At 41.3% G+C, this 14,877-nt stretch overlaps 1 protein-coding gene across 1 annotated transcript in view; it reads left to right on the top strand.

Annotated features, from left to right (window-relative positions):
- LOC126995842 (WASH complex subunit 3-like) overlaps positions 1 to 14,877 on the top strand; it is a 35,739-nt gene that overhangs the window by 13,210 nt on the left and 7,652 nt on the right. Inside the window, exon 2 of the mRNA XM_050855716.1 lies at positions 1,767 to 1,931. Within this exon, the coding sequence (XP_050711673.1) occupies positions 1,767 to 1,931 (165 nt within the window). The remainder of the gene's footprint in view (positions 1 to 1,766; positions 1,932 to 14,877) is intronic.

Here is a 14,877-nt window from a genome sequence, read left to right as displayed (position 1 = left end):
TTCATTGTTTCATCCTTTTCACTGGTAAACTCTGGAACAGCCTTCCTTTGTCTTTATTTTCTCCTGCCTATGACTTGACTCTCTCCAAGAGAGGAGTATCAAGACACCTACCCACCCAAAATTAACCTCTCTTTTGGCCACTCATCTATACTTCTTTTAGAGGAGCAGTGATTAGCTGGCTTTTTGTTCTGATTTATTTTTGCCCTTGAGCTGCTTCCTTTACTGTAAAAACAAACAACAAATAAGTAAATTTTATATGAAGGCCTTCAAAATAAACAGAAAACATTGAATAGAATACAGGATAAGAAACTTGTCTGAGGACTAAACACTAACACAAAAAATAAACAGAGGCGTAACATTACAAAATGAGAGTAGAGAATGTAGAATATTTTATATTGTACTGATTATCACTTGGATGCTGGCCATCAGGGAGGGCAATCATGCTATACGTGTGGGGCCATCAGGGAGGGCTGTCCTAGTTATAGTCTTGACTATAATTAAATTTTTCCATCTGTCAACCGTATTGTCTAGGAGATGAGTACCGAGGCCACATGCAGCTTTACCATTACTGTCAATGTTTCATACAGATTCATAGTTTGAAAGTTAAATTCATTGCATACACTATAATTGCATGTGACCTGAGTGTTCATCTCTCGCCTTGTCCCTTGAGCCAGTGGCAAGACCCATTACCCCGGGACACAGGGATAGACAAGTTATTTACTTTTTATGTAGTATGAAGGGCGGGCCTCCAAAGGGGCTGCAAATATTTGACAAGCAACCTTTTATATTTAAGGAAAATAGTAATTTGCCTTAAGGAGAATTTGTTTGACTTTTCATCAATGATACTTCAAATTCAGTAAATATACTATTACTAAAATTCGAGCCACATGCCTGCAAGTAAAGTCTTATTGAGTCCTCCACTCACAGATGGCTCCATGGTAGGCAAGTTAGGTAACAATCAATGTAATGGTATGCAGGATGCTGCAGGGGTCAGAGGTCAGAGTAACAGCATGGGAATATGTCATCACTGTATGAAGAAAATAGTGTTGGAGTCCTTTGTAATTACTATTTTTTGCCAGTGGTGCTCAGGTTTTTCCTTTATGCTAACTGGAAAGTGGAAATAAGCAAGAATTTTCCATATTGACATTTCATACAGAACTTTCCATATTCCTACATTTCCTACATATTCTTACATATGAGGCATACAGTGTAAAAGGGCGGCCAGCCAATTCTATAGTTTTGAGAAGAGTGTGTTTTAAAAAGGTTTTTAAATTTGTCTGCAAAACTGAGGCAAATTTAGGCCAAAGGGCCGTATTACAAGACCCAAGAAGTTTCAGGTCCCTACAAAAGTCGATTTAGAGGCCATATTGCAAATCCAATCCGAGAAGTTTTGGGTCCCTACAGAGTTGTTCATCCCAAACTCTGCAGGGACCCAAAACTTCTCGGATTGGACTTGTAGTACATCCCCTAAACCAACCTTTGTAGGGACCCAAAACTTCTTGGATTGGACTTGTAATACGACCCTATGAATCACCTGCTTTGAAGTCACTTTCCTTGCTTCACCACATAATGCAGCAAGAATCCAGACATCAGATGTTGCCAAAAACTGAAAACCACCTTGGGTTGTCCCTTTTACAATAATCGCCTCATAGTTCCTAGATATTTCACCTGTTACATTCACCAGAGTGATTAAAATGAACAAATAAATATGCACAGCTGTAAATTGAGATCATTTGGGTAAGTTATGTATTTTCTTCCATATTTAGGTTGAGGCCATTAACCAGAAGAGAACCTTGGCCTTCATCAACCACTGGGTGCTGCACACGGTGGCCTTCCTCAACCAGTTCTCTGCCATGTGTGAGGAGCGGCTCGTGACCTTGGAGACAAAGCTTCGTCGAGCAGACCACACACTGGCCATCCTCGAAGCCAAGGTAGGAAGCCTTTCAGTATCTTCAGGGGGTGGGAGCAAGTGTGTCAGTAGCCCTTCCCTTCACTGATTAGTTTGGCATATTTTCATAATGGTATCTGTTTTTACTAAATAGTTGTGAGATAATATATCAGGGTAATCCAGTCCAGTTTATTGAGTCTGACTATATGATATAATAGTAGCAAGAGAGAGAGAGAGAGAGACAGAGATTAATTAAATTCTTGTGTTTATCTTTTATTCATTCTTTATGGATATAGGGGTAGTTAATTTTCAATGGCCAAGAGCCCAGTCACAAGTGCTTTACATCATGGATTTCAGTCAAAGGATGAATGACATGCTCTGGGTTGGCAAAGAACCATAAAAATTATTAAAATAAATTATCAGGGTGGACGTGGCTTCCCATAGCAATACTCAGTCACTGGGGCAGCAAAGTGGAAACAGTGTGTACAAAACAAAGCATGTCTTACATGTGGCCCCAACCTTTGAGACATGTCAGGCTGCTACCATATTTGACATAATTGGACTTTAGTGTAGCTACATTTGGTGCAGTTACTCTTTGTGAATGTATTCCTGCTATCATGACTTTGTAAATCAATTCCCGTTGAGTGTTGCTCTCCTTGAGTCAGGTTTGGAGAGCTTTAATGAATGTTCTAGTAAGTAGTTAATATTGTTTAAAGGATCTGTTGTAGGGTATATTATCATAACCATAACAGCCAGATTCGGAAGGCTCCTTAAAGCCGCAGTATGTGACACCCAAACAAAAAACTGCTCTCGGCCACGTCTCTCCATCCCGCCCATGTTAATAGATGGCATGCAATACAACAAACATGAAATCATGAACCTGCAAGTAACACCAACTCTATTACTAAACCTCAAGATAATATAAAAGTCCTAAGTTTCAATGCGTGTAGCCTAAGAAACAAATTTGATGAATTGAGATGTTTTGTTTCAATATAAAATTTTGTTGTAATTGCTATAACTGAAATATTTATCGATACCACAAATATTGATTTAAGTTCAGAATACAACATAGATGACTACAGACTCTTCAACAGAAGTCGTGTCAACCGTATAGGTGGTGGTGTCGCCCTTTATGTCAAAACCTATTTACAACCCATTAACAAAACACCAAGAGACAGTAACGTTGAACATTTGTGCGTGTGAGTAAACATTGTAAAAATTAATCTAAATATATCTGTCACCTACATGCTTCTGGGGCAATCACTTGAAGATGATGTTGAAATGTACAGCGTTTTAAGGCAGTCACTTAATAACAGTGACTCGTTAATATTAGGAGACTTTAATCTCCCTCATATTGACTGAGCAACACTGTTGGGTACTGAAGGCGAGTCACATAGAATGATCAAATTTTTAGAAGATAATTACCTAAGCCAAATGGTTCCTGAGCCAACTCGAGAAAATAACATACTAGACCTTGTTATAGCGACCCAAGATGACCTAGTCAGTAATGTTATGGTAGGAGAACATCTCGGCTCTTGCAATCATAAATTAGTGCACGTTGACATTAGAGCTCAAACAACAGACTGAAAATATAGTTAAGGTGCTCAATTTCTAAAGAGCAAATTTCATAGAAATCCAACAGAAACTAACAGAAATGCAACTATCAGATGATGGCAACGTAGAAGAAGCCTGGCTAAACTTTAAAAATCATTTACTCACTCAGCAGAACACATTTGTCCCATTTTGTCAGAAGCAAAGTAACACTAATAAAAGTCCACCTGGTTTAATAGCGAAATTAAACATTCGGTTAAGGAGAGAAAATTGTTTTACAGGCTAAAGAAAGAGCAAAACACGCCCAAAAACATTAGACTTTATCATGAAGCCAGGCGGCGAGTAAAAAGCTTAGTATGTCAGGTAAAGCGTAGATATGAAGAAAACATTTCAGCCAACTGTAAAAATAATCCGAAATCCTTCTTCAGTTATATAAACAACAGGAAGGTGATTAGAAGTGGAATTGGACCTCTAACAAACAGTTGCGGTGAACTAGTGACTTTAAGCCAACACGTTGCGAACTTGTTAAACAATTACTTTTCCTCGGTATTTAATACTAACAGTCTTCTCACCACTACCACCAACACCAGCGACGACAACAGTACTAACGTAAATCTTGTTCATGCATTGCCTAACTTTGTAATAACTACCGATGAAGTCCTAAAAACTCTCCAATCCCTTAAAACAAATAAAAGTCCCAGACCTGACAAAGTATATCCTCTACTGCTTAAAGAAACAAAGAGCAAAATACTCTCCTCTCTCACAACCATGCTCAATATGTCCTTGTGACAAGGCATTGTCCCTTCGGATTGGAAAAAGGCTAACGTGACACCGATTTTTAAGAAAGGAGACAAAAAACTAGCGGAAAAATTACAGGCCCATTAGTCTAACTTCAGTTGTAGGTAAGGTACAGTACTGTCTCCAAGTTTGCGATAAATAGGTCGACGTTGCGGGTCACAAACGTTGAAACCGCAAACTTTGAACCATTATTCTTATGGGGAAAATTGAAAACCGTCGACATCTTGCGCTTGGCCACCCATTCCGGATGGCCAAGCGCATGTGTGCCGACAGCCCCGACCGCGCACTGGGCCCAAACCGCTAATGGGCGGCTGATGATGGTGATGGCGATGATGAGTGTCGGCGGCGTGGCCTTTGCATTGGCGCCACCTGAACGGTATTTTTATCGGGGCCCGTGTGTGTGTGTGGCTGTGTTTATCATGGGTTTGGGCTTCTCAATTTGCCAATTCTTATTTTCTGCATGTTGCACGGGACCCCTTTCTTTTTTTCCATCTCTTCTTTTTGAAAAATAAGGGATGGAAGAAAAGAAAGAAGTCCCACACAACATGTGGAAAATAAGAATTAGCAAATTGAGGAGCCTGGCCCACAATAAACATAGCCACATACACACGGGCCCCAATGAAAATACCGTTTGGGTGGCGCCGTTACAAAGGCCACGCCGCCGACGCCCGACGCTCATCATCACCATCACCATCTTCAGCCGCCCGTCAGCTGCTCAAGCTCAGCGTGCGGTTGGGGCTGCTCGCACACATGCACCTGGCTGCCCGTATCCCACTCACTATGCTTCCTGCGGCCAATGGAAAGGTCCAAGGGGTGGGTAAGAGTGAGAATGGGAGTCAAGGACCACAACAAGGTGTGAAAAAATAACAGTTTTAGCAGCCTTTTCCTTTTCCTTTCGGGTCATATAGCAATTTCAGTTTTCAATAAAAATCTAATTTTTGGGGTCCCTATTGCAAACTCGGTGAATCGCAAACTTGAAACTCGCAATCCTGGAGACAGTACTGTACTTGACAGCATCATTAGAGACAAAATTGTGACTTACCTTGAAAGCCACTCATTAATTAATGATTCACAATGTCTTCCATAACAAAAGATCCTGCCTATCAAACCTATTGACCTTTTATAATGACCTCTTCTCAGTTTATGACGTAACCAAATCACTGGATGTAGTTTATCTTGATTTACAGAAAGCATTTGATAAAGTTCCACATCATAAATTATTTTATAAATTAAACCAAATAGGTCCTGACAGTCAAGTACACCACTGGATCGTGAATTGGTTGAGCAACAGACAACAAAGAGTGGTGATCGATGGATTTAAATCAGAGTGGGCGCCAATCACTTGTGGCGTCCCTCAGGGCTCGGTTCTTGGCCCAGCGCTCTTCATTATTTACATCAACGATGTGGATGTTGGAATCAATAATCTCATTAGTAAATTTGCAGACGACACAAAGATTGGTAACTCGGTTCTCATTGACGAAGACAGGCAGAGCCTCCAAGAGGATTTGCATAAAATTTCAGCTTGGTCTGATAGATGGGAGATGCCCTTTAATGTAGATAAGTGCCAGCCAGGTCCTTCAAGTTGGAACAAGAAATAAGAAGTTCGATTATGAAAAGCGTGGTGTCAAACTCAAAAGCGTTCAGTTCGTCAAGGACCTGAGTATTAAAATCGCATCAAACCTCAAATTCTCACAGCAATGCATTGCTGCAGCAAATAAAGCAAGCAGAATGTTGGGCTTCATTAAAAGAAACTTTTTATTAAAAGATAAAGAAGTAATGCTTCCGCTTTACAATAGTTTAGTCAGACCCCACTTGGAATATGCGGTACAGTTTCAGTCTCCCCAGCATGCAAAGGGCATTGCTTAATTAGAAGGTGTTCAACGTCAGGCAACAAAAAAAATCCCTTCCTTGCGCAACAAACCCTATGATGAGAGGCTTTCCACCCTTAACATGTTCTTTCTTGAGAAATGTCGCCTCCGAGGAAAACTGATCGAATGTTTTAAAATACTTAATGGCTTTACGAATGTGGACAGATCAACATTGTTTATGATCGATGACACTTTGCGAACAAGGAATAATGGCAGAAAGCTTAAATGTAGACAAATAAATTCTGACCACCAAATTTTTCTTCACCAACTTTGTAGTGCGAGAATGGAATAAGCTTCCACCTTCAGTGGTCCAGTGTAACACGATTGACTCCTTTAAAAAGAAGCTTGTCCAACACTTCCTTCAACTTAATATTAACTAGAGTAGAAATGCAAAGTTTTGGAGCCATCTGATTAATGTAGAGTCACTTAGATTTAAGGACAGATCACCTAGTCTGGACCATGGGGTCTATGTAGTCTGATTTTCTATGTAAAATATATGTAAAATCATGTCACCCCTCTTGCTTTGCTGTCAGTTAGGGAGAAGGGAGTTCTGTCACTAAATTCTGGCAAGTGGTAAAGTTCATGTAAGTTGTTTTTTTCTTTTCTCTCCCTTTGAGCTGGAAGGCTAGCTTATTGGCACAAGTTGGTCTACATTAGTCCATTCCTGGTGAGGGCCTAGATTTTATTATTGTGATGCTGAGGAAACAGCCTACAGCTTACAGGCTCTTCACAATTATGTTTGAAAGATAGAGAGATTATTGCCAAATAATAGTCAATAAGATAGTAAAAAAAGTCAGTCACTCCACCTCTCAAGGGACTTCAGGAGGGTGTGAGTGCAAGTCCAGGGGTTTCTGAGGGTTTCTGAGACAAGACGATAGTAGTGGGTTAAATATTAGCTCATAGATATTTCAAAACTGTTTTAGAAGCCAAAGTTATTTCTTCGTACGAGCAGCATGTCGTCTCCCTCATAAGCAAACTGCCGAAGTATTTTTTTTTTTGGTGATTTCCAGATTTTTCTCTAAATAAGTTTTCATCCTGTGGCTCACTTTTTGGTATAGTTTGTTGTCTTTGTCATTCTAGGGTGTGAGTTTTTTTAAGATTTGCCTTACCTTATTTGCCTATAATATGAAAATGAAGAGAATGAGACAGGTTTGTGTGTTTTATTTACCAAAAAGTAGAAAAAAATCTTCGACAGTTTGTATAAGGAGGTAACAATATTGTGGGTGTATTCAATTTTTTTTTAGTTTACCCTTGGTCTGCAGGTACAATTGTTTACAGTTGAATACCACAGCCTTTCTTAGAGTAATAGTTCTTATAGTAAAGGTTGGGTGAGGCTAGGTTTGGTTCTTCATTAACATTTCCTGGGGGATAAGAGCTGCTGTTGTCAAAACTATTTTTTTTTTTTTTTCCAACAAAGACAGCTCAAGGGCAAAAAAAAAAAGGACACAAAAATATAAAAAAACAGCCCGCTACTCGCTGCTCCTATAAAAAGAATCAAAAGAGGTGGCTGAAAGAGAGGTCAATTTCGGGAGGAGAGGTGTCCTGATACCCTCCTCTTGAAAGAGTTAAAGTTGTAGGCAGGAGGAAATACAGATGAAGGAAGATTGTTCCAGAGTTTACCAGTGTGAGGGATGAAAGAGTGAAGATGCTGGTTAACTCTTGCATAATGGGTTTGGACAGTATTGGGATGAGCATGAGTCGAAAGTCGTGTGCAGCGGGGCAGCGGGAGGGGGGGAGGCATGTAGTTAGCAAGTTCAGAAGAGCAGTCAGCGTGAAAATAGCGATAGAAGATAGAAAAAGAGGCAACATCGCGATGGAATTTTAGAGGTAGAAGACTATCAGTAGGAGGAGGAGAGCTGATGGGATGAAGAGCCTTAGATTCCACTCTGTCCAGAAGAGCTGTGTGAGTGGAGCCCCCCCACACGTGAAATGCATACTCCATACGAGGGTGGACAAGGCCCTTGTATATGGATAGCAACTGTGCGGGGGAGAACTGGTGGAGATGATACAGAATGCCCAACCTCGAGGAAACGGATTTAGCGAGAGAGGAGATATGAAGTTTCCAGTTGAGATTTTGAGTTAAGGATAGACCGAGGATGTTTAGTGTTGAAGAAGGTGACAGCTGAGTGTTGTCAAAGAATAGGGGATAGGTGTTTGGAAGATTGTGTCGAGTTGATAGGTGGAGAAATTGAGTTTTTGAGGCATTGAAGGACACAAGGTTCCTTCTGCCCCAATCGGAAATGATAGCAAGGTCTGAGGTTAAGCATTCTGCAGCTTCCAGTCTGGAGTCGTGTACTTCCTGTTGGGATGGCCTTCTTTTGAAAGAAGTTGAATAATGCAGAGTGGAGTCGTCAGCGTATGAGTGGACAGGACAGTTTGTTATGGAAAGAAGATCATTGATGAATAACAGGAAGAGAGTGGGTGATAGGACAGAGCCCTGTGGAACACCACTGTTGATAGGCTTAGGGGAAGAACAGTGACCATCTACCACTGCAGAGATAGAATGGCCAGAAAGGAAACTGGAGATAAAGGAACAGAGAGAGGGATAGAATCCGAAAGAGGGCAGTTTAGAAAGCAAAGACTTGTGCCAGACTCTATCGAAGGCTTTCGATATGTCTAGCGCAACTGAGAAAGTTTCACCAAAACGGCTAAGAGAGGATGACCAAGAATCAGTTAAGAGAGCAAGAAGATCGCCAGTAGAACACCCCTTGCGGAACCCATACTGGCGATCAGATAGAAGGTTAGAAGTGGAAAGGTGCTTTTGAATCTTCCGGTTAAGGATTGATTCAAAAGCTTTAGATAGACAGGAAAGTAAAGCTATAGGACGGTAGTTTGAAGGATTGGAACGGTCACCCTTCTTAGGCACAGGCTGTACAAACTTCCAGCAGGAAGGAAAGGTAGATGTTGATAGGCAGAGACGAAAGAGTTTGACCAGGCAGGGTGTCAGCACGGAAGCAGTTTTTAAGGACAATAGGAGGTACTCCATCAGGTCCATAAGCCTTCTCAGAGTTGAGGCCAGAGAGGGCATAGAAGACATCATTCTTAAGAATCTTAATAACAGGCATGAAAGAGTCAGAGGGGGGATGAGTAGGATGAATATGCCCAGAATCGTCCAGGGTGGAGTTCTTACAGAAAGTTTGAGCAAAGAGTTCAGTCTTAAAGATAGATGAGACGGCAGTACTCCCGTCAGGGTTAAGGAGAGGAGGGAAAGAGGAAGAAGTGAAATTGGTGGAGATATTTTTGGCTAGTTGCCAGAAGTCATGGGAAGAATTAGAAGAAGCAAGGTGTTGACATTTTCTATTGATAAAAGAGGTTTTGGTAAGTCGGAGAATAGATTTGGCACGATTCTGGGCTAAAATATAAAGTTCATGGTTAGAAGGAGTGCGAAGGCTCTGGAACCTTTTGTGAGCTGCCTCTCTATCTTTAATAGCATGAGAACAAGCATGATTAAACCAAGGCTTTTTAGTATGAGGAGTAGAGAAATAACGTGGAATGTATGCCTCCATTCCAGAGACAATCACCTCTGTGATGCGCTGGGCACACACAGAGGGGTTTCTCTCCTGGAAGCAGTAATCATTCCACGGGAAATCGGAAAAGTACATCCTCAGGTCGTCCCACCGAGCTGAGGCAAAATGCCAGAAGCATCGCCTCTTTGGTGGGTCCAGAGGATGAACAGGAGCGATAGGACAGGATACAGAAATAAGGTTGTGATCGGAGGAGCCCAACGGAGAGAACAGTTTGACAGAGTAAGCAGAAGGATTAGAGGTAAGGAAGAGGTCTAGAATGTTGGGCCTGTCTCCAAGACGGTCGGGAATACGAGTAGGGTGCTGAACTAGCTGCTCTAGATTATTGAGGAGAGCAAAGTTGTAGGCTTGTTCACCAGGCTGGTCAGTGAAAGAGGATGAAAGCCAAAGCTGGTGGTGAACATTGAAATCTCCCAAGATGGAGATTTCAGCGAAGGGAGAGTGAGTCAAGATGTGCTCCACTTTAGAGTTCAAATAGTCAAAGAATTTTACATGGTTAGTAGAGTTAGGTGAGAGATAAACAGCACAGATGTATTTAATAATAGAATGACAATGAAGTCTTAGCCAGATGGTGGAAAATTCAGAAGAGTCAAGGTCGTGGGCACGAGAGCAAGTGATGTCATTGCACACGTAGGCACAACATCCAGCTTTGGATTGAAATTTAGGATAGAGATAGTAGGAGGGAACAGAGTTGAGATTGCTGTCAGTAGCTTCAGAAACCTGTGTTTCGGTGAGGAAGAGAAGGTGAGGTTTAGAGGAGGAGAGATGGTGTTCCACAGAATGGAAACTAGATATAAGACTGTGAATGTTGCAGAAATTGATAAGGAGGAGGTTCGAGGAGTTATCAGGACCCCTCTCAAGTTGGCATCCAAAAGGGGAGTCCTCCCTGGGGGAATTTATGGTCCCCCCCCCCAGACGGGGACTCTGAGGCAGTGTTATTGTGTGCCATTTTGAATTTTGAATTTTGGGGAAAGGTGTGTGTGTTGTGTGAATGTAGTGTGGTGTAGAAAGAGAGAGGAACTGTCTTTAGAGAGCATGCTGAACTGCTCTCTGGTGTTGATGAGACAAAACGGAAACGGTTAGTGAGGACATGGGAAGGGTCTTTGAAGAGCTTCAGCACCCTCCTCGCTTCCCATATATCCTCACCGGGAGTAGCTCACGCCCGTTCAATAGGTGTCTTCCTACCTACTCCTAGGTTAGATTGGAGCTACTTTGGCTGAGGGTCATAAATTTTTGATAAGGTATTAGGTTAGATTCTTTTCTTAGAGTTGACATTACCCTGACAGATGAACACATGCTATTCATAAAATCGGCTGTGTTATATTATCAGGTTGGGGTTACTTTGGCTGAAGGGCATAAATTGTTGGTAAGGGGTTAGGTTAGATTATGTTCTTAGAGTTTGCGTTACTCTGACAGATGGGCATATGCTCTAAGTAAAATTAGGCTATGTTAGAATGGGTTGGGGTTACTTTGGTATGAACTGTTGGTGAGGAAACCTAAGTGGCATTGGATTATGTATTTTAACCTGGCTTGTTGTGGCTGATAGGGATGTGCCACTATAGTAGGTTCACTTAAGCTAGATTCCTGGCTCCTAGGCAGGTTGGAAAGGTTGCAGCTGATTGGCTGCACCGCTCTCCCGCTAACACTCATGTCGGACCACATCTTGCATGCTCGAGTGAGACATTTTTCATTATTATATGCCATAGCTCACCTCACATACGAGATAGCCAGTTTTGGTTGACACCATCAGACTCAGCAGTGACTGTAGAATCAAGATGTATTTTAAAAACTCGACAAAACAAATAAGAAAATGGTATTACGATGAGTTGAACCGTGAAGATGTTAAAAAAATGTTTATAACATGTTTTACTTATGCTCGCTGTTTTCAACAGTTGTTCATTGACTACAGAAATATATTATTACATTATGTAGGAAAATCTCTCGTGAACACGACAGTGTGATCAGAATGCAGTTAAAGCTCCACATATTGAAAGAGTTATTTACAGCAACATGTCACTCGCCGCAACCATCACGGCACGTGCAACACGCTGCATGATTATGTTAAAAAAAATGAGTGTCACGTGCGCCATGATGGTTGCGGCAAGTGACATGTTACAATAAATTACCCCGTGTTTTCAATATGTGGAGCTTATCTGCATTCTGATCACACTATCGTGTTCATGAGAGATTTTCCTACGTAACATAATAATATATTTCTGCAGTCAATGAACACCTGTTGAAAATAGTGGGCATAATTAAAACATGTTATAAACATTTTTAAAATACATTTTGATTCTACAGTCACTGCTGAGTCTGATGGTGTCAACCAAAACTGGCAATCTCGTATATGAGATGAGCTATGGCATATAATATAGAAACATGTCTCACTAGAGCATGTAAGATGTGGTCCGACATGAGTGTTAGCGGGAGAGCGGTGCAGCCAATCAGCTGCAACCTTTCCTACCTGCCTAGGTGCCAGGAATAGCTTAAGTGAACAAGGTATAGTAAATCAATCAATCAGTGGGGGCATACGCCGGGGGGCGCATCGCCTCGCCCACCCTACAACGCCAAGCCCGGGGGTCTCTCTGAGCGAGTCTCCATGCAGGCCCCCTTCCCAACCCAAGTACCTCCCAGTAGGATCTATCGCTACGAACTCCGTGGGCGTCCCCTTGGCCTCCTCCACTCAGGAGTCTGTCGATTCAGTCTCACGGAGTAGTCGCCGGTTTACACAGTCATTCCAGCGATATCCCATGATTCTGCGTAGACATTTATTACCAAAGGCATCAATCCACCTCTCCAAGCCCCCATTTAGTGTCCATGTCTCACAACCATAGAGTAATACAGGGAGCACAAGGGACTTGAAGATCCGGATCTTTGTCCTTCTGCACAGGTATCAACAACGCCATATACTCGTGTTGAGCAAGCCCATAACACCGTGGGCCAGGCCAATCCGCCATAAGACTTCCTGGCCAGACTCACCATCGTTATGAACAACGCTATCAAGATACGTGAAACTTTCTGAAAGTAAAGCTAGGTTTAAATTAGGTTAGATCAGGTTGGGGTTATATACTTTGGCATGAACTGTTGGTGTAGGTTGTAGGTTATGTTTTTAGCCTGGTTTATTGTGCCTGATGGGGATGTGCTGCAAGTAATGTTAAAATAGGTTCATCGCTGAAGTTACGTAAGCCCACCAAGAGTCAGTTGTTTGGGATAGTGAATGGAATGGTGGTGGTTTGGAATGGTTTATTGTGGCTGATGGGAATGTGCTGTTAGTTTATACAGTTGTCAAAATAGTTTTGTAGCTGAGGTAACTGTGGCTGAGAAAAAGACAAGGAATTCATGGAGGCAGTGAGTTGAAGAGGATTTGGTGGCATTGGGCATTGGAGAGGAAGAGGCGATGGACAGAAATAGTTGAAAGCGTATCATAGACCACCTAACCCCATCAGAGCTTAAGGGAAAATCTGATGTTAAACAGATGATGATAATGTTGAGAGAGAATCATAAGGAATTGCTGAAGCTGAGGCAAACATCAATCAATCAATCAATTAATGGGGGCATACACTGGGGGGCAAGTCGCCTCGCCCACCCTACAATGCCAGGTCTGTGGATTCCTCCGGGTGTGTCTCCATGCAGGGCCCCTAGCCAGAGTTGCTGTTGATGAACTATACAGGTAATATATGTCAAATCAGTCTCACATAGTAGTCGCTGGTTTGACACAGAGTCATTCCAGCGTTATCCCATGATTCTGCGTAGACATTTATTACCAAAGCCATCAACCCGCCTCTCCAAGTCCCCATTTAGTGTCCAAACTTCATCTTTAAAGAAAAAAGGGGCTGAGTGTGTTAATATTAACCCCATCAAAAGTTATTACTGTATTATTACTGAGATACATGAAAGGGCATCAATGGAAATTCAAATACTAGTGATATGGATCCAGAGTCCCCCTGATGAACAGACATGGAGAGGAAAATGAGTGAGACAGTGACAGTAAAGTAAAAAGAATAAAAAAAAAGGGGGGGGGGAGGTGTCAAGGGTTTGTTAATATTAATGATTTGACAATGCCCAGAGCTTCTCTTTATCTCTTATAAATATTTAATATACATGGTTCATTTATTGATATTATTCTCATTCAGTTTTGTTTTGTTTTATTGATTATTGCGCATTTTACAAAATTTACCATATAGTACCGTATATGTCGTACTGTAAATTTCATCTTTAATGTAGACTAAGGAAAAATAAATTTGTGGAAATGTGAGAAAGAATGAAGTAAAGGAGAGAGAGAGAGAGAGAGAGAGAGAGAGAGAGAGAGAGAGAGAGAGAGAGAGAGAGAGAGATTGATTCACATTTACATAGATCCAGACCACACAGACCCTATGGTCCTGACTAAGTGGTCTGTTCTTAAACCTAAGTGAAATCATATTAAATTCAATGCCACAAAAACTGTACATTTCTACTTTAGTGAGTATCAAGTTGAAGGAAGTGGCAGTTGAGCTTGTGTTTTTAATGAATCAATCGTACTGCAATAGATCACCGAAAGTGGAAGTTTATTTCATTGTTGCGCTACAACATTGGTGAAAAAAAATAATGGTGCAGTCTGAATTTATTTGTTTAAACTTGAGATTTGTGCCATTGTTTTTCGCTCAGAACGTGTCATCGATCAATAACAATTTGGACTTGTCCACATTCGTAAAACCATTGAGTATTTTGAAATATTTGATCAGTTTTCCTCAAAGGCGACATTATACTCAAGGGAGAACAGCTTAAGGAATGAGAGCCTTTTGCCGTGTGGTTTGTTACGCAAGGAAGAGATCATTTTAGTTGCCCTATGCTGAACACTTAATTTTGCAATGTCCTTTGCATGGTGGGGAGACCAAAACTGTACTGCATATTACAAATGGGGTCTGGCCAAACTATTATACAATGGAAATATTACATCTTTATTCTTGCGTGAGAAATTTTTGTTAATGAAGCCCAGTAGTTTGTTCTCTTTGTTTGCTCAGGTTCTTGGCATACTGAATGCTAATGTGTTTCACACCACGCATTACGTAATCAAATTATATTTTTTGTACTGATTATTTTAAGAATCTGCCACTTACCTATAAAGGGCATCTCCCATCTATCAGACCAAGCTGAAATTTTATGCGTCTTCTTGGAAGCTTTGCCTGTCTTGAAATGACCGAATTACCAATCTTTGTGTCGTCAGCAAATTTACTAATGAGATTATTGAGTCCAACGTCAAATGTCGTTG

The sequence above is a fragment of the Eriocheir sinensis genome, chromosome 9, assembly GCF_024679095.1.
Source record: "Eriocheir sinensis breed Jianghai 21 chromosome 9, ASM2467909v1, whole genome shotgun sequence".
Taxonomy (NCBI): Eukaryota; Metazoa; Arthropoda; class Malacostraca; order Decapoda; family Varunidae; genus Eriocheir; species Eriocheir sinensis.
Note: the sequence above shows the minus strand (reverse complement) of the source record. Positions and strands in the feature narration are given on the sequence as shown.